Source organism: Pyrus communis, chromosome 13, assembly GCF_963583255.1.
Source record: "Pyrus communis chromosome 13, drPyrComm1.1, whole genome shotgun sequence".
Lineage (NCBI taxonomy): Eukaryota > Viridiplantae > Streptophyta > Magnoliopsida > Rosales > Rosaceae > Pyrus > Pyrus communis.
Window position 1 is genome coordinate 17241614 of NC_084815.1, and position 26707 is coordinate 17268320.

Here is a 26707-nt window from a genome sequence, read left to right on the forward strand (position 1 = left end):
ATCAGATGAAATAAATCATTTCTGCCAGGTATTGACACGTGTCTTATTTGATGACCTTTCCAATTTATTTCGATTTTTTGTTGAGTCACACGCTACATGTAAAATTTATGTGACACGTGAGCGTTGAAATTTTAATTATTGGTCAACATTCATTTCACCGAAATTTTGATGTCTACAAATGCCCCCACTTCAAGGCGCGTCGTAGACATGTGCTTGTCACGTGTAGAAGATGCGTTTTGAAGTCCCTTAATGTAGATGTCAACCCAAGGGCCGTCGAGGCTTGATCTTGAGTTCGACTGGAAATTTCTTCAAGGGCCATCGAAGCTTGATCTTGAATTCGACTGGAAGATTTTCTGGTTTCCTCCAATCGTTGATTTTCCACAAGCTTAATCTTGAACTGGGCTGGAGATTTCTTCAAGGGCCATCGAGGCTTGATCTTGAGTTCGAATGGAAGATTTTCTGGTTTCCTCCAATCGTTGATTTTCCTTTGTGCTACTCTTGAACTGGGCAGCAGGATTCTTTTGGTCTTCCCCGAAGGTCTGAGCTTACTCCTTTTATCTGTTTCTTTGTTCAATCTCTCCAATTCGTATTGAAGAGGGTTAGAGGATAGCTCAGCATATGCAGTTGTTGCTTGTCTCCACATGCCTCAATGTATCATTTTCACTTGCCTTACTTGCTCCCCTTTGCAGAAGTGGTCCTTTCTCTGGAAGTGTATCAACTGTTGAAGATGACTACTCGAGAGCAACGCTAGGTAAGCAACCAGGGAATAGATTCCAGGCAGTCAGTTCTAGATCGGAAGACTGACTCCAAGTGCCGGCTGATTACTTCTTTCACTTTGCCATGCGAGTAAGAACAAGGACAAAGGAAAAGACAAGGAAAAAGCATGATATGAGATACCTTTGCTTTCAAAGAAGCAGCGAATGAATCAGCACATATATTTGTTGTGCTTGTCTCCACATGCTTCGATGTATCATTTTCACTTGCCTTACTTGCTCCCTTTGCAAAAGTGGTATTTCCTTATGCAGGTTTGGCATCTTCTCTTGTAGTATTTGTCCTCTGATGCAGGAGTTGAATGCAAACCTTGCATTTGAATGGACCATCACTTCTTGGCGGCAGCGCAAGTTTGAGTGGAGGTTCCGACATATTGCTTTCTCTGTCCTTGTCTTGGCAGGTGAGAACAAGGGCAAAGGAAAAGACAGGGAAAAAGCATGATATGAGATACCTTTGCTTTCGCCCTTGATGATATGAGATACTTTTGCTTTTGAAGAAGCAGCGAATGAATCAGCATATATATTTGTTGTGTTTGTCTCCACATGCTTCGATCTACCATCTCCTCCTGCCTCATCTGTACTCCAGGCATCTGGTATCTTCTTTGGGGAAGAAGAAAAAATTGAGTATTTCGAGAGGCTTTGCTGGGAGTGCGCCCTCAGAGGTGAGGAAGAATTGGGCATTTTTTTGCTGGTTTGCCTTGCCATAAAAGATGAAGGTCGACATATATAGGGATTTCCCAATAGCAAGTGGTGGTACTGTTCTTTTACCCTTGTCGACAAACGTCTCTTCGATATCTGAACGACGCCTCTTTGATTTCTGAACGACACCTCTTTGATTTCTGAACGAGCGCCACTTTTGACAAAGTTGCACGCGTTTTTCTGAAAAGCAGAGAAAGCGTCGCCGAACTTTGCGCTTGTCGGCAAAAGATGTGTAGTTGCGATGATGGCCTCCACGTGTTTTCAACTTTGTCAGATATCTTTTGACAAAGTTGAACGCGTTTTCTGAAAAGCCGAGAGAGCGTCGCCGAAATTTACGCAGGAAATTCTGGCTTTTTTGAATCGGTGGTCGTATCGCCTTGGCTTTTTTATAGAGGTATCGATCACCTCTAACATGCACACTTTGAAGACTGCCCATTTGTGAAAATCGTCTCCGGCCCTTTGAGATTTAACTCCATCCATCCTTCTCTTTTAACGCCTTTGAAAATGGCTAACCCATCGAACATTTGCTTAGATTTGAGTCTCAGCAGTGATCCGGTTACGCCACGTCAGGCTAAGGTATGGTGCCCGTCTTTCTTATCTTCTAATGGTCCTCTTACAGGTGAAGACTCCATGATGACGGATGCAACAACAGCTACGATAGTAGCTAGGAACCTCCTCACTCCTAAAGATAGCAGGTTGCTTTTAGGACGGTCCGATGAGTTAGCCGTTCAAGAGTCTCTGGCTCTCAGTGTTCAGTGTGCGGGCTCTGTGTCCAACATGGGCCAACGCCTACTTGCTCGCTCCCGTCAGGTTGAATCATTGATGGCAGAGGTGGAAAATCTTAAGCAGGAGATCAAACAGCTTAAGTACGAGAATAGAAGTTTGCACGTGCTTGCAAATAACTATTCGACGGGCATGAAGAGGAAGCTTGATGAGCTGCAAGAATCTGAAGGTCGGATTCAAAGTGACCGTCAAAGGTTTGCGGCTTATCTCCAGAGGCAACTTTTTCCTGGGTCATCCAGCGTTCCACCAAGTATTGAGGCCTCGAATGATCTATCTTCGATGCCTCCCGCTCCTAGAGTTTTGCCAAGTAATGGGGCTTCACGTGAACATCCTTTGTGAAAGCTCCAATCTTGTATTTCTTTTTTTTTTTTTTTCATATGTAATCACATATCTGTAATTTATCAGAGATATCAATAAATAAACTTTATTTTATTTAGCGTAATGTGCTAAATAGAGCGCATATATATATATATATTTTCACATGGTGCCGGTGCACCAAGATCCCTTTTTTTTTATTATTATTATTATTTTTTCTTTGCTTTCGGTGGTGCTGATCCACCAAGATAGATCCCTTTTTTTTTGTTTTTTTTTTATATATATATTTTTTTTCTTTGCTTTCGGTGGTGCTGATCCACCAAGATAGATCCCTTTTTTTTTTATTATATTTTTTTTTTCTTTGCTTTCGGTGGTGCTGATCCACCAAGATAGATATATTTTTTATATATATATATTCCCCACATGGTGCAGGGAGGAAATGCAGAGGAGCTTGGAGTAGTAGGAGGTAAGAGACGGAGAAAGTCTTTGGGTGTGAGTTGCCAAACTTTGGTTTTGTCAATCACATTCAAAGGCAACGACAGAGGCAAGCAGATGTGAGTTGATCAACTTTGTTTTTGTTAATCATATTCACAGGCAGCAGCCATGGCGGAAGTGCAGAAGCCGGAGGCTGAGAATGCGGGTATCCTGGCTGCACAGGTGCTGACTGACTATAGCCTCCTGGAGTGCTAGGTGACTGAGCGGTTTGCCCATAAACTGCAAGATTTGCAGGAGGCTTTTGTGCTGGAGGTGCTTGAGCTGAATCACCCTGAATTCCGTAAGAGGGAGTGTGCCCATCTTGAGGTGGAAAACTTGCACGACGTGTCGTCGGAGTGGTCGTGCTCATGACACCTCTTCTTAAACGGCGCCGTTGGGAGAGGAGGCTTCGTGCCGGACACGGCCGGAGCGGGAGACAAGAAGATCGACGATCCCAGCTTCCCGTTCGAAACGCTGCCATCTCCTGTGATCGCCGACGACATGAACGATGAGCCTGGCGAGACGCTGAAGTTATCCTTTGCGAATTCAATCTCCGCGCTCTTTGGGTTCGAGGCGAAGCGGGCTCTTGTGTACCTTTATAATCGATCCTAGTATGTTTTCTTTACACAATCGGGACAAACATTACAGGTTAGTGCACTTTAAATAGAACAGCACCCCAATGCCTGTTAACACAGCAGCACTTGCCAGAACTCCAGTGTGCAAAGACGTCCACCCCATTCTTTGGGTCGTCGTTGTTCCTGACACTGATACACTTCGGTGGCTAGAATCAGAGAAGTCCAGATGCAACCTTAGAACCTTCAGTCCCATTCCTCGAGCATGGCTGACTGCGCTAATAAGATCATCATCAGTTGCAAGTAGAACACTATCACCATCTTCATCTTCAAACAATCTGTGAGGATGATCATGATCATTAGCCACACAGATTCTTTTCATGATAGCAGATACCAGCTCATCTAAATTTTCCATGCCACAATTAATTCGATGCACTCGACCCCTAAGATCTTCAAATTTGAAGGCAAATGAATCTCCAAGACCAAGAGAAGGATAAGAAAACTTTCCATCAGCCCCATCAGAAGCCATCACTGTAGACAATTCACTTTGAGTATCACAATCATCAGGTGGCTCCAAAACAAGTGCTGAATCCCAGAATTTTTGCATCATTGTGTTTGCCATATCATTAACCGTTCCTGAGCTACTTTCAACCATAGAAACTGCTGCATGAGTTATCTGCAGAACATCCAAGCAAGCAGCAATGCATCCATCTCTGTCTTTTCCACCAGAGTCAACTCAGGAGAGACATTTTGCGCCGCAACTCGCATAAGGATATCCTTGGAAGTTAGTATTCCCTGAATCTTGTTGCCCGTTATAATTATGACTGAATTAACCCGAAACTCCTGCATCCTTTTTGCTGCAACATAGACAGGATCCGATGGAGAAACAACAGTAACCTTCGTATTTTCACCAATGATGGTTGACAAGGAAGGCTTGAACATTTGGTCCCTCAAGATTTCTAGAAAAGCATATGGAGCAGAAAAATTGCCTCCCATCTGGCGTTCAACTCTTTCAACTGCAGCAGCAATGACACTCCCCTGCTCCGCTGCCTTCTCCAATCTTGGATCATCTTCTGAAGAGCTTCGAGAGCAGATGAATCAGAATTATCAAACAATAGGATTTCGCGTCATGATCTTTGACACAATTGTCTGCTCTGGTCTCAACCCCTCGGCGATGACTCTAGCGGAAATGTCATTGTCTGTCACAATTCCGGAAAGCAACGCATTTGAATCAGTTAAGAGCACAGCATCCACACGGCGAGCCGCCATTCTCCGACATGCATCGGATACTGTCGTCCCCTCGGGAATAGTTAGGGCTTTCGACAACCGTAGCTTCTTCACCGTCCTCTCCCCACCACCAGACGAAAGGGGAGGAGGAGAGAAGGGTTTGTTGGTGGTGCCATTAGAGGTTCCATTCTCGGGAGGGGGAGATGGAGAAGAGAGTAAAGCAGAAGGAGAGAAGAAGATGGTGACTTGGGCCGAGGAGCTGCTGGCAGACTCGAATCGGCGCTCCCGGCGAATATCATCCTCGATTCCTTGCTGGGCCCTCCGGCGCTGGTTGAATTTCTCGGCGTTGGCGTTGTTCCACCGCGCAAATCGGACCTCCGTTGGCGGGCGGTGCTGGAGGTGTGGGTGCCGTGACCGTCTATGTCGCGAGGAGACACGACTTCGCTCAGCTTTCTCAAGTTGCTTCCGCCGGAGGCCATTTGATAACCTTTGGAGAAGCTCCGAGCTCCGATTAACTTCTTGTTGCAGATAGTAGCGGCAAAATCAGGGGCAGATTCGCACTGGCCGCGCCACTCGGTCGGGATCTCGGGCATTCCGGTGGGAGATGGCGAATTTTCCGATCAAATTGTCCCTCCAGAAGCTTAAAGACGAGGGCTTTCCAAGCACCTCCTTCAGATTCCAAGGGGACTTGAAGGCTTTATTGACGATCTCCTGATCGGAGGCGACGGAGTTCCAGACTCGGCAGACGCAGCTGGAGCGAGCGAGGTCGGGAATCGAAGAGCTTCTCGAAGATGAGGCGGAAGGTGTCGCGGCAAGTCAAGGCCGGGAAGTGAGAATTCATCGGGGATATGGTGGTGGTAGAGTCGGAGTATTCGCCGAGGGCTTGGGTGGAGGTGGTGTCGGCGCCGGCGTTGGCAGGATTGGTTCATGTGCACAATGTAAGTCTGCTTTGCCATGGTTGAGAGACATGGGAGAAGAAGGAGCAGAGTGGGCCTCTTGCGCGGCCTATGGCATTAGCCGGTCTTTAGGCTTTTGGGCCTGTAAATTGGAGGGAGGCCTGGCTTTTGGGCTCCTCTTTTTTTCGGTGGAGAAGAAGGAGCAACCCAATTCCTTTCTTTATTTTTTTGTTTTTGTTTTTTTTTTATTGTTTTTTTTGTTTTTTTTTTGTTTTTTTTTTTTTGTTTTTTTTTTTTGTTTTTTTTTAAATTATATATATATATATATATATTTTTTTTTAAAGAAACTGTAACAATTTTATAAAAAGTAGTATCTTCCCCTGTAATAAAATTGACTTTTATTAGTCAAGCATTTAATGAAACCTTTAATTTTTTATTTTGATATGACTGGACTCGAAAATTGAATGTTTGAGTTGCCTACGTACCCCTCCAAAGAAAAGATCAAGTCATAATGTAGTTCAAATACATATATTTTTTTTTGTTGGTGCCGTACACAATTTATGCTCTTGCGGGCTAGGAGCATTTTGTTGTCACCTTTTACGCTCGTGCGGACAGTGAGCTTTTGGTGCCATTTGCAGTTTCAGCTCATGCAGGCAAGGAGCGTTTGTTGTCGCCTTTTATGCTCGTGCGGACAAGGAGCTTTGGTTGTCGCCGTTTAGGCTCGTGCGAACGAGGAGCGTTTTTGAATTTGTCAAACGATCTTAGAGAGGCATTCCTTGCAATCTTCATAGCAAGGAGTCTTGACTGAGTGATTGAAGAAGTCTTTGGGGAAGAAATCGCGCATCGTAATGGCAACGGACGATCTTTGTGTCATAACTTCATCATCCTCAACACTTTCATGTAGCTTTGAAGGTTGACGGTAGCTGCTTTGCCCCCTTTCCGATTGGTGAACTTGTGGAGAAGACCTATGTTTCTTGTGCATTTTCTTTGGAGTGACATAAGTCCATCCTTCAACTTCACTTGACCTGACTGACATGGTTTTAGAGCATGCCCCCAGCGGTTGAGGTGAAGATTTTGAGTTCAAAGAGCCAGAAGTGACGGTGGTATAGTTTGACTTCACCACATCATTAAGATCTAGCTCGATGATCCCTTTCTGAGCCAACTTCATGATGAGATCTTTTAGCACAAAGCACTTTTCCGTCGGATGACTAATGAAGCGGTGGAATTTACAGTACCTTGGACTGTCAATACGGTTCATATCTTCTGGCCGTTTGCACTCAGGTAGGTCGATCACCTTTTTGTCCAGCAAGTCTTTCAACATGGCAACCACGTCAGAGTCGGGGAATGGATAAGTCTTCTCCTTAAGCTCCTTCAAAGTGCGTTTACGTATCTCTTGATCACAAAAAGCTTCGGTTTGAATCGCCTTGCCTCGTGTATGGATTTTGACTGGAGTTGTGTTGACCGTCATTGCTTCCTTGGTGGGTTTCCACGTAGCCTTATCCACCTTTGGCCCCAAAACTTTGTCATTCTTGTAGTTGGCGATCTGTTCTTTCTTCCCATGACGGGTGATGCTTAACTCCATATCATGGGCGCGGGTGGCTAACTCCTCAAATGTTCGTGGTTTGATGCCTTGAAGGATGTAGTGTAGTCCCCACTGCATGCCTTGAACGCACATCTCAATGGCAGAGGTTTCAGAAAGCCGATCTTTGCAATCCAGGCTTAATGAACGCCATCTATTTATGTAGTCGACGACAGGTTCATCTCTCCACTGTTTCGTATTGGTCAGCTCTAGCATGCTTATAGTACGACGAGTGCTGTAAAAACAGTTGAGGAATTCCCTTTCTAGCTGGTCCCAACTGTTGATATACTCAGGTTCGAGGTCAGTGTACCAGTCAACAGCGTTACTTTTCAGCGAACGCACGAACTGTTTGACGAGGTAGTCTCCCTCTGTCCCAGCATTGTTGCAAGTTTCAACGAAATGGGCGACATGTTGCTTCGGGTTGCCTTTTCCATCGAACTGCATGAATTTTGGGGGCTGATAACCCCTTGGCATCTTCAAAGCATCAATCTTCTTGGAGTAAGGCTTTGAGTACAGTGCGGAGTCATGCGAGCTTCCTTCGTACTATGTCCTGACAGTGCTTGCGATCATCTCCTGTAGCTGCTGGATAGAGAGAGATCCCATGAATGCCGTTGCTTGGTCTAGCTTCGGCTTCTCTTCAACTTTCTCCACTGGTGGCTCCTCTTCTTCGTCGTCTTCTTTCTTTAATAGGCCAATATTTGGGTCGACTTTCACGTCGGGCAGCGCATCTAGTTGGTTGACAAGTGCGGCAATCTGCAAGTCCTTCTCTTCCACAGTCCGTGTGAGCTTTGCGATTGCTTCATTCATCTGAGCTAGCTGCTCCTCGATTGAAGTTGCTCCAGTGGTCATGACTTGCATGGTTGTACTGCCACTTGGATCAGGGTCGGAGAGTAGGGACTCTGAGTATTTCCTCGGGCTTTCGTCTTCTTTACCTTCTTGAACCGTGATGTAAAAAACATCTTGGATCTCCTCTTCAGTGCCGTTCTCTTGGGTTTGTTGGCATGAAGATTTGCCAGTGTGGACGATGATGCGCCTCCTTACCTTCAGTGGTCCTTTTGTGTCGACCTCTAGGATTGCTTGGCGCTCCATCCTTGAAGGAATCAAGCTTCGAGCGTCGTCTTTTTCTCCTAACCCATCGAGCTTTTCTTCCTTTGGTGTTGTCTTCCTCTTTCCAAAAGGCTTACCATTATCTTCAAATCTTTCTGAAGTTGATCGTTGCAGAGGAGAGATAGCTGTGTTGCTTTGTTTCTTAGGCTTTAACAACCTTTCAAAAACAGAGCTTTGGGATGTCGGCGCGTTAAGCCTCTTGAAGACAGAGGTTCGGTCTTGACCACCAATGCGATTAAGCACTGAAGTTCTGGAGCTTGAATGGCTCATCCTATCGAAGACCGACGTCCGAGGGGAGGGTTTAGGCTCTTCTTGGTCTTGTTCAATGCTCACGCTGATGTGTTGAGCGCTAGCTTTCTTCACTTTGCTTGAAATCTTCACGGGTGCATTTGGTGTGAAGCCAAGTCCAGCTTTGTTGTTGTCAACTCCATAATCATGCTCCTTCAACTTCTTTTGAGTCTCGGTGAGGTCGCGATCTTTGTCGTTAACGGTGTTTGAAACCTTCTTTCCAAGATTTGAAGAGGAAGCAAAGTCATGCCTAGCCTTTGACATGAATTCGTAGGCATTTGGGTTGAAACCTTCTTCGGTTCTCTTAGTTGGAAGAGAGCTTGGTTTCACTATGACACCATGTTGCGCCTCCAGACGGTTGATGAGTTCGGCGGTTTGCAAGTTTTTCTCCTCTGCAGTCTTTATCAGCCTTGCAATTGTTTCCTTCATCTGAACCAGCTGTTTTTCAATGGAGGTAGTGTCGATGGTCATGACTTGTTCTTTGTTTGAAGCCATGGAGTGTGCTTGAATATCTTGAACGGAGACAGAGATGAGAGGTAGAGATAGTCCCACCGAGCGTGCCAAGTTTGTAAACACGAAAAGTTCCTGAAACAAGAAACAAGAAACCGTGTACAAAATATATTTTGTATTAATGATTTTGGGGTTACAATCTCTTTGTAATTTGATCCTCTGATTCTATCTTCGTAGGGTGTAGGTTTGTGGATGAGTTGTTGATCCAAAGGGCCGTCAGGGCTTGGTCTAAGGATGAACAGTTGATGAACGGATCTTCAAGGGGCGTTAGGCTTGATCTTGAAGAATGAGTGTATGGGTTTGTTGAGGTTGTTGATCCAAATGGCCGTTGGGGCTTGATCTTAGGATGAACGGATGATGAACACTTTCTTCAAGGGGCCGTCGGGGCTTGATCTTGAGTCAGTTGAAGTTCTTCAAGGGCCGTTGGGGCTTGGCCTTGAAGGAGGATTTTACGAAGAACGAAGAGTGTTTTCTTGATCCTTCGGGATTTGCTTGAGAGCTTTAGAGTTTCGAGGCTTCAAGGTTTTGGTGTGATGTAAATTCCCTTCTTTCTTTCTTTCTTCCTTTCTTTCTCCTTTTGAAATGAATGCCTTGGCTTCCTATTTATAGAATTCCAAAACTTGATTTTTGGATTTAAATAATCAGATGAAATAAATCATTTCTGCCAGGTATTGACACGTGTCCTATTTGATGACCTTTCCAATTTATTTCGATTTTTTGTTGAGTCACACGCTACATGTAAAATTTATGTGACACGTGAGCGTTGAAATTTTAATTATTGGTCAACATTCATTTCACCGAAATTTTGATGTCTACAAGGAGAAAGTCTAATTTCATGTTTTTGTAATGGGTGTGTTACTGATGACCCGAAGAATTGTCCCTACTCAAGTTTTTCTCTAGCGTAAGAGCATTTTCAAAAAAGATGTCAAAATGTACATATAAGTTATAACAGTAAAAAAAAGACCAAACTAATATTCTCCAACTGAAGTGCCAAATCTTATGTGGTGATGATATGGATTGGCAGCAATAGAGGTTGCTGTCAAATTTGACAGCAGCTTCAAATGTTTTTTTATTAATTATTAAGTGTACTTTATTAATTTTTAATTAGTTTAATCATTTATTAGAATTAATGTTGAGTTGACCGATGCAATTATCATACTTTTTTCTTCTTTTTAATTAAGAAATGTGAACAGATTACTGATTAAACTTTAAATGTCCTCTATTAAATTTTAATTAGTTTAATAAGTTATTTTATAAAATTATAAAATAATAATTTAATTTGACATATCAGTTGAAGAACAAAACTTTAAAAGATATTAAAGTACCACATAAACTGTCAAAATTTAAATTTTATGTTCAAAATTTGACATTCCCTTTTAGAGATGGTCCAAAAAGTCGTAAAATGCTTTTACACATCGGGCTAGTAAAATAGTGAAACGTGGATGAGTCATTGTGCTCCATTGCGCACAGGATAAAACGGCACCCCCAAATACACGAGAAATTTTTAATTATAACGGAAACACAAGTGCTACATCACGTGTTTTAATAGAAGTGATAAATTTTTTTATTTTTTAAGCTATTAACACTTTGACATACATATTCCACCATTATATAATAACACATGGCCGGTCACACTCAAAAATCCCTCCATACACAAGAACACATAAGTGCACGGTGACAGAGAGCCTCCCCAATTAAGCAAAAAAGAAGAAAACTCATAGATTTTTCTGCGCCACGATCGAAAATAAAATTAAAAATGGAAGCCGAAACCGAGCAGAAAATCGAGGAAACGGTGCGGAGAATCCTGGAGGAATCGGACATGGACGAGATGACGGAGTTCAAGATTCGGAAGCAGGCGTCCGAAGAGCTGGAGCTCGACCTCTCCAAGCCCCCATACAAGGCGTTCGTCAAGCAGGTCGTCCAGTCCTTCCTCGAGGAGCAGAATCAGAAGGAACAAGACGCGGCGCAGAAGGATCAAAACCCGGAAGCCGATGGTGCCCAGGAACGGGAGTACGATGATAACGGCGATCTCGTGATTTGCAGGGTCAGTTTTTTCTGTCTGTTTCCCGAGAAAATTTGAATGGAGTGGATTTTCTGTTGTCGGGTTTTGATTTTTTTGTGTTTTTGTTTGATGGGGTTTTGTGGGTTTTGGGTTATGGTTGTGATATGCAGCTCTCGGCGAAGAGGAAGGTGACGCTTCAGGAATTCAGAGGGAAGAATTTGGTGTCGATTAGGGAGTTTTACTCTAAAGATGGGAAAGAGCTTCCTACTGCCAAAGGTGATTTACTTAACTTTAATCCGATTATTACCAGCTTCTAATTCTGTGTATTTATATCAGGAAATGATTTCAATTTGTAGCTGCAAGTTCTGATTATACAGCTTAATTACTTTTCATTTGTATGGACTTGTTGATGGATGATGCAATGCCATCATTTCGCAACATATTGAGCAATCGGGTTGTGATTAGCTTTTGTTTCATGTTTACATTACCTTCGAATGCATTCTCGGGCTTCTTTTTGTACAATCTGACTCGTGAATATGTTCCTTCGTGTACATTTAAGTTATGGGTTAGCTCGTTGTCTTGGTAGCAAAGAATCGGTGAGGGAATATGAAGAAAAAGGCCGAGTATCAAACTGGTCATAGTAAACTACCAAGCTAATTGCTCTACTTTGCTTGTTTCTTGATTTTCTTTTACTTATGCATTGGATGTATGGATACTGGGTGACGGTCTTTAGTTTATTTACCGTGGTATTTATGTAAACATCTGTCTGCAGGAATAAGCTTGACAGAGGAGCAATGGTCGGTCTTCAAGAAGAATGTACCTGCAATAGAGAAAGCCATTAGTAAGATGGAGTCAAGAATCTAGTGAGAATATATCATCTGAAAATTTCGAATGTCTATCCTTATATTACGTTGTTTGTTGTGAAATGAATTGGCTTCGGCTTTGGGGCTTCGTATTGGTCACTTGATGACAGAATATTTTGTTTGGAACTTGAGTACTGCTGTCATGTTTCTAATTAGCCCTTCATGTTACAAAAACAACCTGTTGTGTTCTCTGTTATCTACTGAAAGTTCGTAGTTTATCTCTGAAACCCTAAATAGAATTTCCTAGCTAATATGAAAGGGTGGTGTTGAATTGTTATATGTTATCTCCCCTGTTTAATTCAAGCATTCCAACAAAGAAGAACAACTAGGAGGAGATAAGTAAAGCATGAATGGAGGATGCTTTTTTCTGTCTTTTTCGAGGATTAAGGAGTTCTTTGAAACAAAAAAAGAACAGACGGCGATACTCATACACATCGAACCGTTCATAAATCCCTTGCCTTCGTCATATGTACAAAATACTAATACACTGGGACAGAGAAATATGATGTTTCATATGACCCAGCCTTTGTACTTTCCAGGACCAGGGAGGCACCTTAAAGCAAGTTGGAGAAGTTAGACTTCCTCCAACCACCACCTCCTCCCCAAAGGCTCTTTGTCTTCTTTGGAGTGCTTGCCCAGCCTCCACCTGCAGCCATCCTCATCGTCTCAATCAACGCCCCTGCATCGCCATTTTCAGAAAATAACTCCTCCAATTGCTTAGTCTCGATCACCAGCTTCACCCTCCAAACCCCGTCTCCACCAGACGGCAGCACCTCAAGAGCCGATGACCCTTTTGCCAAATTCTCCACGAAATCTGATCCTGCACAAAATGACTTCTTCACTGGCTCAGCTTCAGCGGCCTCCATGACTCCAACTTCTGATCCTGCACCACATGACATCTTCACAGGCTCACCTTCTGCAGCCTTCTCCAGGACTTCAACTCCAACACCTGATAACCCGTTCACCAAATTCTCCGTGAAGTCAGGTTCTGCACCAAATGACTTCTCCACAGGCTCAGCTTCTGCAGCCACCGGTTTCTCAGCAACCCGATTTTGACAAATGGGCTGGTCTGCCTTCAGTGGAAGAAGGTAGTACTGGCCACTAGTAAGGGTTTCTTGGTCAGACATTGGCAAGTAGGCCTTGCCTTGTTGGAAAATGCCATAGCGTGGAAAACCAGTGAGAATTTCAGCAGCTAGTATAGGGCCTCTAAATTCTAGGACACCCCCAGAATCTGTAAGAATCCTAATAGATTTAGGACACTCCCCAGTGGTTCCTTTGAGAGAAGAACAATTCCCCATTTGTGAAATTATTTTTCCCACCTAGGGCCACAATTTCAGTGCCTGTATATATTTAAGGTTTTGGAATCTTTTGGCAAGATATTAGTGGACAAACATTGGATTGGAGGGTTGTCAGAAGAGATACAGATTGTGTTTTTGTTCAAAATATGTAAATGGATGCATGTGAAATTTTGGACCGTTGGGACAATTATTTTAGGGTCAAATTTTGAGTTGATCCAAGGCAAAGGAACAGAATAACAGGTAGAGTCGTGAGTTAAAATAATAGTGGGAAATACGACAGTTCGTAGAGACTAGATTCAAAATTTGCGTCGGTAGGGGATTTGTATTTGCCTGTAAACTTTAGGTGATTGATGGTACATACACACAAAAACACACACACACACACACACATATAATATATATAGCATCTCTTGAAATTAGGTTGTCAATTTTGCAAATATGTTCAATGTATCAGCATCACGGGTTGAATAGAAGGGTGCATCTATTTAGCATCTCCGAAAGAAGCTCTAAATTTTCATTAAATTAGTTTGAGTAGTGATTCACACACTTTTTCATTTGTTTGAATAATACTTGACTACTCAAAGAATGAGTAGAAAATCTTACTCAAAACTTTTCATTTTTTATTCATAAACCTCCGTGTTTATGATAAGAGTAGTTTATATTATAAATTACTCTCTAAAGATCTTGTCTGCAAAAAATCAATTAAAACTAAAGTCATTTAGTGATCATCCAATTGTATAAGAAACAATGGATGGAAATGGTAAAAACAATACGAATTGTTTATCTATTTGTTACAGTTGGTTGAATTAACAACCTTAGTTTTAATTCATTGTTTGCAGAGATGATATTTACAAAGTAATATGAACAGCTTCGATTATAAGCACAAAGTTCTGTAAATCAGACACGAAAAATTTTGAGTAGAAGTTCCTACTCATCCTTGAGTAGCCAAACATTGCTCCTTTTGTTTATCTGCATACCATGAAAGAACATAAGCATATTCATCTATATGGTGGAGCTGAAGAGGTAAAACAATAAATAGACAAATTTAGGTTAAAGATATATAGCTCATGTTTTCGAGTTTTGGAATTTTTTTTTTTTAACAAATGATATTATCTACATTAAGGGAGAGTGGATGGGCATAGCGTAAAATGAATTAGCAATAATGTGGTTCAAATTCATTTTTGACGAGAATCGAGAGGAACCTTTTAAGTTTTAAAATAAAAACGAGTAAAGCATGCAAAGAGAATAGTAATACGTACCAGGGCTGTCTTTGGCACAGTGGTGAAGTGAACAACCAAGTTTGCAGAAGTGAAAGTCTGATCCACAACGGTTGCGGCCTCAGCCGTTCCACTCATGTTGTAACTTTTCTTCAACGCATTCTGCAGTGAGAGGCAAACCGCAATCTCGAAGACATCTTTCGAGACATTTTCCGTCCACTACTAGTGTAGGTCTGGTGCTTAAGAGAGAGATTATCATCATAATCACCACAGCACTGAGCTTGTATGGGCGACGCCATTCAACTTTATTTTGATAAATTTCGAACTTAAAAGTCAATATTTGACGGTGTACTATAATTTTCAAACAGTTTGTGTGCCAATCCAGGAGCCCAGGGACACCTTTATACAGGTCTCACTGTCTTGACAATATGTAATTTTAATCCCTTTATGTATATAAGGAAGCCACTTAAAGTTTACATATTAACAGACAGATTAGGTAAACAAGTAAAAATTTATTTTGAAATTCGTAGTAACATCTTTGAACGGATATGTTTAAGATAATGATAAGAATATCACATTTTTGCACCACACCACTGTATGTGACAGTATATGTGAACATGCTACATCAATTTTTGCACCACACAACCTTAGATTTGTATTAATTGGTGCATGATACCGAATAATTTCTCTTAAATCTCAATCTTGTTTTCTTTTTCTTTTTACCTGTGAGAGCACACACATTCTTGTGGGTTTTTGATAAAACAATATTGGTTTAGATTTGGTTTTATGTCATATAGTTCATCCTTGTTTCAATGACATAGTTATGATGAGTTTCTGAAGGACATCCTAATTAAGGACCTCTACTGCGAGTAGATCCTGTTGAGTATATGCAACGAATACCCTAAAATAATATCGAAGAGCCACCTAATTATTCAAGATAAACTTTTAGATGGGGATGTCATAAAAACCGGTGAACCGAGCTAAGCAACGCACCTTCCAATGGCCGTAATAAAGCGACGAAGGATCGGGATGAGAATGATAACCGAGAGAAAGGACTGAAGAATGCAAAGAAAGTCGAACTACGGAAGCAAATCGAAAAGATAGTGAACTGTATAAGTCACAGACCCATGCCGGGCTTGCGGTGGAAGCACTGACAGGGATTTGTAAGTCGTCATTTATTGATGACATTCTGAAAGCTAAAAAACCTAGCAAATTCACTCAACCAAAGTTCAAACTGTTTGAAGGCATGACTGACCATGTCAAACACATTTACGATTTCCGGCAACAAATGGTTCTCAAAGGGGATGATGAAGCTCTTCCATGCAAGTTTTTCGCCTCAAGCCTTTTGGGATCAGTCCTAATTTAGTTCAGGCAGTTGAAACTAAAATCCGTTGCAATTTCACGGAACTTTACAAGGGCTTTAATAAGGATGCCACAGTTTTGTTCAGCACAATGCAGGATATGTAAACGGTTGCATGTGAAATGTTGGACATTGGGACCAATTATTTATTTTAGGCTCAAATTTTAGTTGATCCAAGGCAAAGGAATAGAATAAGAGTTTGACTCGTGGATTTGTATTTGCCTACAAATGTTAGGTGTTTGGTTTTTAGTCCGTATAAATTATAGGCATCTGTTTGGCTCTTCAATTTGACGAATATGTTCAATGTATCAGTATCACAGGGAAAATAGTGAGAAGTTTCGATAATTTAACGTGCAGTTTTGATCTGAGTTTTGATTAACTAAAATGGGGAATCAAATTTGAAACTTATGTAAAAGTGAATGCTAATATAATAACCAATTCAATTTCAAGTACTTTTGCACAGAGATAAGATTTGTTATAGGAGTTTTGAGCACACAAGAGTTAAAGAGTTTGAGGTCCCCCCAAGTAAATGGAGCGACAACACAATGACCTGAAGGCATTCAATTAGGGGTGGGTACGGGCAGGCCCCAAATTTAGAGACACTGTACCAGACTCATTTGGAATAAAAAAAATAAAAAAATAAAAACAAGGCGGGGCAGAACGGATCGTATTATTTTAAAAAGGGTGTGATATCCACACATCTCATTTTACTTCTCACACACCTTTTTAAATTTCGACCGTTCGATCAGATGAATTGAAGAAGATCAACGGACATAAATTATCAAGAGTGTGTGAGAAGTAAAATGGGGTGTGTGGATAGCGCAGCCCTTTTAAAAATAGGACCGGACTTAACCCAAACGGGCTAGTTCCTACGGGTCCACAGGTCTTTGAAATACACGCTCTTCTAAAGTACGGATCTTATGTGCGAACCAAATTTGGTCCATTGAATCTAATATGAATGGCCGAAAATAAATCAATCACAACAAGCTTAGGGTGAAACAGGGTTATACATGACCAACCATTAAGTCCAAAAAAGGACCTGACAACAATTTTTTTTTTTTTTTTTTTTCAACTTAAACTCTTCCTCTCCCTAGCAGCAGTTACCATTCTTAAAGTTGTTGTCCCCCTCGCCCAAAACTCTCTCGAAAATGATTCCAAAAAAATTTCAGTCGACTTCCTCCCTGTTCGAAACTTAATCGAATTTGTCTAGTGCTTGTCATCTCTAGCGCGGCGTTCAAAACTTAGTCAACTTCATCACCATGCGGTTGAAACTCAAGCGAAGTTTGTTCGAACTTTTTTCCAATCGGTTTGACTGAAAGGACATGGTGCTTGCTTCCTTCAAGTCACATTCAGAGTCCTTGCACAATACTCGACGTCATACTTTTTCCTCAAACTCAATTTGAAATTTGGTGAGTTGGAAATTTGATACCCTAGAAATAAACATTGCTACTTCCATTGAACTTGATTAATTAGTTAAGTGTTTAGGGTTAATTATGCATGTCCGTTGATGAAATTAGTTGAAATTTGGGGAGATAAGTGGAATTTTTAGAAAATTTGGGTGTGATGTGGGGTTATGAAGTGTTTATGATAGGTTGTGTATAGGGGCTATTCATTAACTTTGGTTTTGTTGAATGAGTCGGGCACATTTGAGAGGATGATGAAGTTGTCACGTGTGGAGAGAGGGTGGGGTGGAAAGCGTGTGATGGGTGTGGTGGGTCCAGGTTTGTGCCATGTATAGAGTGTGGCGAGAGTTATAGGGTGGTGGTTGGGGATAAGGGAGTAGGATTCTCTCCCCTCCTAATTCTCTCCCCTCCTAATTCTCTCCCCTTCCCTCTCTTGTTCTCACACTTTCCTTTTTGTGTTTTTCTCTTGATAAAAAATTCAAAACAAGATGTTGACATGGCTTAATCGAAACCGTTTAAATAGGAGGGAAAGGAATGGGAGAGAATCCTACTCTGGAGATAAGAGGGAGAGGTGCCCCCAAGTGTAACGAGGATGGGTTGGTCCACTACGTGGCTTGACGGTCCTCTTATTCCAATTCTTAACATGGTTTGACACGAGAAATGCATACTCACGATGGGAATTCTTGTTGTGGTCAATTATATACAATTTGATATTTCTAGTTTTATTGGCGTAACGCGTGATTGCATGAGATATAACCATGATGACATTCGTTGTAATTTCTTGTCTACATAGTGTTGTGTATGTTGGAGTTTAAACTATCTTTTTCTCCTAACGTTGTCTTAGGTTTTGCATTGAAGTTAATAAATATACAATTTCTCGTAAAATTGATTTGTAAATTATGGCAAAAACAGCTAAAGAAAGATGATGATTTGTACGTAGAAAGTTCAGAGTAGGAAAACTAAATACCAAAAAAAAAGGTATAAACCAAGGGAGGGCCCAACCGGGTTCGAACCGGTGACCTCTTGATCTGCAGTCAAATGCTCTACCACTGAGCTATGGACCCTTGTTGATCTATCTGTTCCAATTAACTCTATTTACCCAAAATCACGAATTGACCTATTGTTGGTTCCGACTAGAGGAAAAAGAGAGAGGAGAGTGACGCGTGCGACCATGAACACCGAAGAAATGGACAGCCTTCCAATTTGTAGCAATCTGTTCCAAAAATCCATGACAAAATTTAAAGTCTTAAACATGAAGTTGTGCCTACGAATTCAATATGCTAAAATTTACCAACACTAATTCGTATGATTGGAAGATAATTAACGGGTTATAAGATGACACACAATGACCGATTCGTGTAATATAATGTTTGATAAAACATTTTATTTAATAAAAAAAGATTGACTGGCCCGTGCGAAACAATCAACATTCTGAACGTTCATCTACAAGGTAGCGCACCCTTTTAGACTTTAGAATCTGGATTATCAATTATAAATATAACCAAGCCTATTCAACCGTTTTTGTCACATTTTGGAGTCAATATTTTTGTTAGACTCGAGAGCCAGTCAAAATACTTCATAAATTACGTTATCATAGTAACGTTAACGTTACCGACTAAAGAAATAACAAGGATTCAAGAATAGAGAAAGAAAATGGGATAAGATGGGGAGAGTGTGAGAATACTAGGAAAAAGTTTCATGTCGGTGAATGATCAAACTATGCAAGTGCTTATAAGAAGTTGAGCAATTCTTCACATTTCAACTTCCTTCATGGTAGCAAAGCAAGTTGGCCTACATATGAAGTTTAATGGTCACACATGATCCATGCCACCTCATTTGTGTTGTTTACATGTTAAGTTTGAAAATTCTTCACAAGTTTTAATCATCTAACGTAATCTAAAGACAGACCAACATTTATTTATAGACATTCATGATGAGCAGATATAACACAAGTATGAACATGTCATAGTTTGTAAAAGCAACTAATAATAAAATGATAAGGTACAAGACCTTTATTATTTCTTAAGTAAGATATGACATTACATACCTTCAATCATAACGCAACTAAAGAAACTAATTAACATATTATTAAGGTAAAAACTCACTCACAAATACTAAGTTCGGAATGTTGCTCAAACTAGGGAGGACTAGGTCGCCGATAACAACCATACCTAAACATATACAGCGAACTAACCACACAATAGAGTAAACTGACTTATTATTTTAGCATATTCCCGCAATGCTTGTTATTACATACACTTAAACGCAAACGGAAAGTCGTGTATTGAATATGCACATTTCAAGACAAGAGATAGAATTGTAATGCCGCGCTACATTTTTCTTCCAAAAATTTCTAGGCTGTCAGCTTTGCAGCAGACTGCAGACTTCGCCACTAGTTCGGACTGGTTGCAAGTTGCAGCTCAGGCAAGTGACGAATTTGTTTAATATGCGTCTATGAGCTTATAATATGTGTCTATGAGTCTACAAGCTTTAGGTGCCTCATCTCGCGAAACTAACGAGTAGTCATTGTTCTGTCCCAGCATAAGGATGTTGGTGATAAAGATCAAGGGGATTGAAGTGCATCATAGTGCAGCTCGGATTGAAGCAAAGTGTTCTTAGTTTGAATGTTGAGGCTTATAAGCCATTTGTAATGGACGGTCTAGATTAAAATCATTACATTCAAATTTATTAAAAGCAACATGATCATGCTAAGTAAAAAATGCAGTAACAGAGGTAGTATTTCGATAATCCAAGTTCTTTCCATCCCCCATATACACCTCATATTCCATCATAAGGATTCGGTTCTCATCATCTGGACTTGCTTATACATTGCAAGAGAAAAACAAAAAGGACAAAAGCATAATTATATATGGGTTCTTTTGCAAAGGATAATACAACTATATTATTATACACACTATTTTTATATGTATATATTCACTGTCTTCTGATTGATTGATTCTTCTAAAACTCTTCGCAGATTCTCAACGCACTATATCCATATTTGGTGCCATGTAAGCCCTACGGTTCACTATTCTCTCTCTTCTTCACTAACTTCATATCTTGTATTTTATGTGCGGCCTTTGTATTTTGTTGTTGTTCAAGGGTTTTGGTCTGCAAATATATCCAACAGAGACAGTGCCTGCAGAATTGTACAAACATACATTAATACATGCAACTCGCTATATGATCCGATGACAATCAATGTGCAACATTATATGGTGAGACGTGGTGTTACTAATCCAAACACATAGGATTAGCAACAAGAGTGTTATCATCACACAAATGTGCCAAGTAGTGAGCTTTGGTTATGTGGGCATTACCTCGGGTACGCTAAGTTCAAGTCGGAATTTAGGGCCGTCGTAGTGGTGAAGAATTGGCCTGAACGAGTCCTCTTCGAGTGGCTCACAAACTTTCCGAGTAAAAACTCGAACCTGAGCTGGAAAGCGTGACTCGCCGGGACACTTCTTGTCCTCCCAGGCCGACGGATCAAAGTTGGTCCCTCCAAAACTCGCAGCCTAAACATTAACACGCAAGAAAGGTTGTTAGGTTTTAGCAAATATTAGGTAAAACTAGTAGTTGGGACGTTTCTTCCAAACAAAGAACAAAAACTTCCGTCTAGAAGTATGGCCAAAAGTTGAATAGAACAAGTAAATTCCACTCTAACTACTTCAAAAATAAAATAAAATAAAAGTCTAATGGACAGATGTCAGCTGCAGAGGAATACAAACCTCAAAAATACCATGGAGTTGGTGGGTGGAGTAGTTGTAGAGGAACAGGGGCAACCCCGGAGTTATCGCCCTCACTGAATCACGATAACGTGGAGGCAATCCTGCAAATTCACAATAATTTTTAGATCCAAACCCTAATTTATAGATCCAAACCCTACCTAATATTAATTTAGAAAAATAAAAATAAACTGAGCAAAAATATGATGGGAAAAAAATTAATAAAAATTATAGGGGAATGGCATACCAAAAAGCTCCCTCTTGAGATTCTCTTGCATGGTATCATTGTTGCAGACAAAGATGTACCCACCAATGGTCTCATTTCTAGGCAGAGACTCGGCCGGCGGAAGCGTCTTAAACCTCTTATCCACGCCACTCTTGCCATCCTTGTTATTGTCATCGCCGCCGGCGCCGGCGCCGGATTTCTTCTTACCGGGATTGCTGTTGTTGTTATTCTTCTTCCCAGTTTTCCCGCCATGAATCTGATCTTCCTCGTGGGCCTTGTTCTTGTACGGCTTCAAATTCATAACGTTGTTGTGAATTGCAGGCTTGGAGTAAATCCCCTTGTTGAAACCGCCATTGAGACCAACGGCACTATTCTGCGACCCGGCAGCGCCGCGGAGTTTCCACCCGTCGTTGAAAGCGTTATTGAAGTCCGAAGCTTTTGGATTGAAGCTGTTCCATCTGTTGTCGCTGAAGTCCGAAGCCTTTGGGTTGAAGCTATTCCATCTGTTGTCGTTGAATCCGTTGTTCAACTCCGAAGCTTTCGGCTTGAAGCTGTTCCATCCGTCGTTGGAACTGCCGTTCGCGTCGGAAAACGCCGCTTTCGGCTTCAGATTGTCGACCCACGAGTCGTTGAACCCGTTAAAATCGGACCCTTTCGGAGTCAAATTAACTATCGGACTCACTTCTCCGCCGACCTTTATATCGAAATTTCTCCTCTCATCAGGCCTCTTGCTGTACGAATTGCTCCAAATCGAATCATTGATGTTCAGATTTGCGAAATTGGAGGCTTGGACTCGAAGCTGATCGCTGAACTGCCAAAACGACTGTTGGTTGTTCTCCATTTTTGTATCAAAATTCGATTAAAAACTACAAATCGCGATCTGGGTTTTTTAGAAAACTGAAAAAATCGATCTGGGTAATTGAAAGATTAGAATTTTATGCAGTATGCACGGAGATTGAGAAGACTGAGTAGATAGAAAAGCAGAGAGAAAAACAGGGGAGGTGAGAAAATGTGAGGGGAGAAGTGTGGAGTGGATTGCTAAATAAAGGGCATAATTTATTTACTATTGGGATCGTGCGAGGAGGAAATTTCTGAGAGTTAAAGGGGTTTGAAGATTGCGTGTTGATTTGTCAAAGGCAGACATATACAAATATTTTTTAATTAACTTTTTCGAAACGAAATTGGAAGAAAATCACAAAAGAAATTTTTATTTTCGTGAGATTATTGAGTTTGAACTAAAAAGTAGGGGTGATGATGTTAGGTGATGACAGCATAAACGCGTTGAGAAGTGGGGGCTAATGTGGCAGATGGAGAGGAGGAGAGAGAAAGTGAGGAGTGAGAGAGAGAAGAGAGAGAGAGAGGGGCAGTGTTTGAGAATTGAGAGCGGAGTGGGGTTGGATTTTGTTGCGGTTTCTAGAAGGTGTAGGAGGTCCGGTGGAAATTGGGAGAGTTCATACTAGTGAAGTTGTATTCATTGCTTGGGAGCTAAGACTTGTACAAAATGGAAAATAGACAAGGAGGACGCGTAATAGTGTGCGTATACATCAAATGTATGACTTGGCCATGGGGGGTTTACACGTCTAAATCAAGACTCTACACGTGAAGGGCTTCATTTGGAGCTAAGATATGGTGGATTGTCATCTGGTGACGGATTGAGAATTGATGATGGATTGAGAATTCTAATATCGAATGGTTTTAATCGAGGTACTCTAAATGCTTGTCGAGTATCAAACTGAGGTCTAGCTGTCTAGGGCTTATGCGTCTAGACTCTAGACATGATTTAGGTAGGGCTAACAGACTAGACAGGTTTAAGTAAATTTATTATGACATATAAATGAGTGCCTATTTGCCTTAAAAAAACTATATTTGTATTGAGAATTTGTTATTATAATTGGTTTACCGTTACATGTAACATACAAAAATATTAGAATTTTTGCTTTAGTACTTTAGTGAATTTGATGACATGAGATGAAAGCTTAAGTGGCCATTAGTCCGCAATATCTTATGAAATATTTTTCAGATGTATGAATTTATAGTAATTTAAAAAAAAAAATAAAGGTGTTCGACAAAAAAAAAAATATCAATCTTACGAAATATTTTTCAGATGTATGAATTTATAGTAATTAAAAAAAATAAAGGTGTTCGACAAAAAAAAAAGTGTCAAACATATAATATAAAAGTATTGGTTGAGTAACAAACTATACCTTTATTAATTAAAATGCTATTTGTGGTATAACATGATTGGATAACAATTGAAAAAGAAAAAGAAAAAGAAAAATAGGGAGTTGGTCATGTGGGAAATGAAAGAGAAAGTCCTTCATTGGAACCAAGGTCCAAGAACAACAAAGTCATGGTGGTCTTCTCTATGTTCCTCTTCGTCTAAAATTAGATCTTTCTTCTTGGTTCAAAACTTCTGTTACACTTCATTGTGATCTTCCTTTTTCCACCACCTGCCCAAATTGTTGGGTGGTCCTCGGAGGTCCTCACAGATGCTTCTTTGGACTTCTAGGTGGTCCTAGGACCACCTAGATCCATTAATAGAATCGCTCTAGTTGTCATCTTACCATATGGTTACTATGTGCATTATACATCTTTAAAAATTTATGATATTTTGGAGTATAATATTTTTTTTTAACGCTTTTAGCGATTCAATTTTTAGTAAAAAAAATATAAAAATAAAGATTTGACAGTTTTGGAAGTCCGAAATATCTCCTACTTCGGATCACTAGAGTTTTTATTTATTTATATTTTTACTAATGAATAACATTATTGTTCATTAACATTAGAACGAAAGTGAATTTACTCCTGTCTACGGTTAGTATTTTTCTTATAATTATGTTTGATTTACATAACACTAAGGTTTGAAAAAAAAAAAAAAAACATGAGATTAAAAGTTTGATGGGCCAACTAATTGTAATGATCCTCGTCACTTCACACGAACCTTTATGTAGCAACCGAATTTTCTTGCGTTATTATTTTATTTCATTTCTAACATTCAGACAAAGATCAATTAAAATAGCGAGTTAAAAAAGTAACATGACTCGTTTATAAGTACTTTTAAAATGGTTAAAAACGTTTTTGTGAAAATATTTTTTGAATCAATCTTTAATAAAAATGTAAATGAATCTTGAAAGAGCACTTGAAGTGCTTCATACAAGAATCACATAAATGTTACTTATTGCAGAAAGCACTTAGAGTACTTTTAAACTCAAAAATATTTTATCTAAAATCTTTCAATCATTTTAAACTCAAAAATATTTTAAGTATCAATTAAAGTACTTTTGAACTCAAAAATATTTTCTTTAAAATATTTCAATCATTTTAAAAGCACTTCTAAACGAGCATTTAGTAGTATTCCAGTCCATTTCTCTTTTGTTTCTCTTCCATGTTTTGTGGAATGCATTGAACCATTTTTATGTACCTTTCTTTCAAATATCAATTAATTAGCAAAATATTTTCACCATTGTTTTGTACCATTTAAGGGCCCGCTCTATTTTATTTTTGAGTTTTTGGTTTCCGCAATAAGATTAGACAATCTAGCGCTAAATAAAATACCCCTCAGACAAAAGAGTTTGGGCGGATTAAAGTTTTGTCGCCTAATGTTTTACCTGACAGAAATTCGTCTGTCAATTTTAGAACAAAATCGTCGCTAAATGTCTACCCGATGAATATTAAAACCCTGTCAGACAAATACTGTTTGCCCGATGATAATTTCGTCGAGCCAAGTACAATGACCAACTTGACCTGACAAATATAAACGCCTAATGATAGCATTTGGTCACTAAAACTCATTGGTAAGCTAGAATAGTATCATAAATAACGAAAATTGTACAATTTGTCCAACAATTTTTTCCACTATTTAGTCTGGCAAAGTCGTATTTTTAGGGAAATAAAAAAAAAATTACTCGACAAAGCAGTCGTGGGCAAGGAATTTAAAGAAAAATAAATAAAAAATACAAACACATGCTCGACGAAGATAGTGGTCGGGTAAAATTTTTAATTAATTAGTTTTAATTATATTAATCTCAAAAGAAATCACATATAAAAATTATTTAAATTATATTAAAACTGAAATATTCGTACAATTATATTGAACCTAAATAAAAAAATTATTATTGCTGGAACACGGTCTCTAAGTACTTCATCTCCAACCATTGTTCTCTAGAAGACGTCCCCCTTGCATGCTGAGAGCTAGATGAGGAAAATCACCCAACCATAAGCTTACCGGTTAGTCATATTTGCCCTTGATTTCCAATGTAAATAAAAAAGGGAAACTTAGAATCTCCTCCAGTTTTTCTATATCATTTAGATTAAACATCTATGCCTTTTTAAAATTTAATTAAAGTGTTTTGATCAATAGTCACCTCTATTGTTTAAAATTAAAATAATTTTTGAATTTATCCTTTTTTCTGTATGATGCATTTTTGTAACATCCCACATCGCACAGGAGAGTGGATCATCTATGTTTTGTATGTACATGTTCACCTCCTATAGCATGAGGCATTTTGGGAACTCACTGGCTTCGGGTTCCATTAGAACTTCGAAGTTAAGCGAGTTTGCGTGAGAGCAATCCCAAGATGGGTGACCCACTGGAAAGTTCTCGTGTGAGTTCCCAGAAACAAAACCGTGAGGGCGTGATTGGGGTCCAAATCGAACAATATCGTGCTACGGCGGAGTGGAGCCGGGTCCGGGATGTGACAATTTGGTATCAATGCCAATCCCTGGCCAAAGGTGTGCCGACGAGGACGTCAGGCCCCTAAGATGGATGGATTGTAACATCCCACATCACTTAGGGGAGTGGATCCTCTATGCCTTATATGTACATGCTCACCTCCTATAGTACAAGGCCTTTTGGGAACTCACTGGCTTCGGATTCCATTGGAACTCTGAAGTTAAGCGAGTTCGCGCGACAGCAATCCAGGATGGGTGACCCACTAGGAAGTTCTCGTGTGAGTTTCCAGAAACAAAACCGTGAGGGCGTGGTCGAGGCCCAAAGTGAACAATATCGTGCTACGGCGAAGTGGAGCTGGGTTCGGGATGTCACAAATTTTCTTTATTTAGTGGAGATATTATTAATTAAACTATATTTTCTCTTCTTCCAAATATGTTTTTTTTTTATCACAATTTTTTTATGCAAACATTTAATATTATTTCTTTTTCCAAATGGTTTTTTTTTTTTTTTTTTCAAATAGTTGGTGATCAACATAAAAGCTTCGTGTAATTTTTTTAATTTGTTTGGGAAATTATTATTATTTTTTTAAGTATAGTTGTTGATGAATTATTATTATGTACAATACATTACATATATATTATATGCGGATACATTTGAATTTACAAAAATCATTAATTGGTACGCTTATTTGTAATTTTTGGTACATTTGATTTGATACATA

The 26707-nt window shown here is 40.0% G+C and overlaps 3 protein-coding genes, 1 non-coding gene and 1 pseudogene across 4 annotated transcripts; 1 reads left to right on the forward strand and 4 right to left on the reverse strand.

The window, feature by feature from the left end:
* Positions 1-3625: 3625 nt before the first annotated feature.
* LOC137712276 (CBS domain-containing protein CBSCBSPB3-like) lies at positions 3626-5796 on the reverse strand (annotated as a pseudogene).
* Positions 5797-10862: 5066 nt separating this feature from the next.
* LOC137713092 (RNA polymerase II transcriptional coactivator KELP-like) lies at positions 10863-12216 on the forward strand. Its single transcript, XM_068452347.1, has 3 exons — positions 10863-11264; positions 11393-11498; positions 11995-12216. The coding sequence occupies exons 1-3, from the start codon at positions 10977-10979 to the stop codon at positions 12084-12086; spliced, it is 486 nt and encodes a 161-aa protein (XP_068308448.1). The 5' UTR covers positions 10863-10976; the 3' UTR covers positions 12087-12216.
* A 423-nt stretch (positions 12217-12639) lies between these two features.
* LOC137712277 (uncharacterized) lies at positions 12640-13383 on the reverse strand. The gene has a single exon (XM_068451381.1). It carries the CDS (start codon positions 13381-13383, stop codon positions 12640-12642), a length of 744 nt encoding a protein of 247 aa, XP_068307482.1.
* Positions 13384-18355: 4972 nt separating this feature from the next.
* Positions 18356-18427, reverse strand: TRNAC-GCA (transfer RNA cysteine (anticodon GCA)). The gene has a single exon. It is a non-coding gene; the product is annotated as a tRNA-Cys (tRNA).
* Positions 18428-20241: 1814 nt separating this feature from the next.
* On the reverse strand, positions 20242-22289 carry LOC137712630 (DCD domain-containing protein NRP-B-like). Its single transcript, XM_068451743.1, has 4 exons — positions 21336-22289; positions 21092-21192; positions 20684-20878; positions 20242-20502 (listed from the first exon to the last, which is right to left on the reverse strand). Exons 1-4 carry the CDS (start codon positions 22153-22155, stop codon positions 20461-20463), a joined length of 1158 nt encoding a protein of 385 aa, XP_068307844.1. The 5' UTR covers positions 22156-22289; the 3' UTR covers positions 20242-20460.
* Positions 22290-26707: the final 4418 nt, after the last annotated feature.

Excerpts from the sequence above, each read along its gene's own strand:
- LOC137712630 (XM_068451743.1), bottom strand. The coding sequence starts at position 22,155 with ATGGAGAACAACCAACAGTCGTTTTGGCAGTTCAGCGATCAGCTTCGA. Across the intron at positions 20,879-21,091 it reads AACTCCATGGTATTTTTGAG|GCTGCGAGTTTTGGAGGGAC; the intron begins GTTTGTATTCCT and ends GTTAATGTTTAG. Across the intron at positions 20,503-20,683 it reads TTGAACTTAGCGTACCCGAG|GCACTGTCTCTGTTGGATAT; the intron begins GTAATGCCCACA and ends ACAATTCTGCAG.
- LOC137712277 (XM_068451381.1), bottom strand. The coding sequence starts at position 13,383 with ATGGGGAATTGTTCTTCTCTCAAAGGAACCACTGGGGAGTGTCCTAAA.
- LOC137713092 (XM_068452347.1), top strand. The coding sequence starts at position 10,977 with ATGGAAGCCGAAACCGAGCAGAAAATCGAGGAAACGGTGCGGAGAATC. Across the intron at positions 11,265-11,392 it reads GCGATCTCGTGATTTGCAGG|CTCTCGGCGAAGAGGAAGGT; the intron begins GTCAGTTTTTTC and ends TGTGATATGCAG. Across the intron at positions 11,499-11,994 it reads AGAGCTTCCTACTGCCAAAG|GAATAAGCTTGACAGAGGAG; the intron begins GTGATTTACTTA and ends ATCTGTCTGCAG.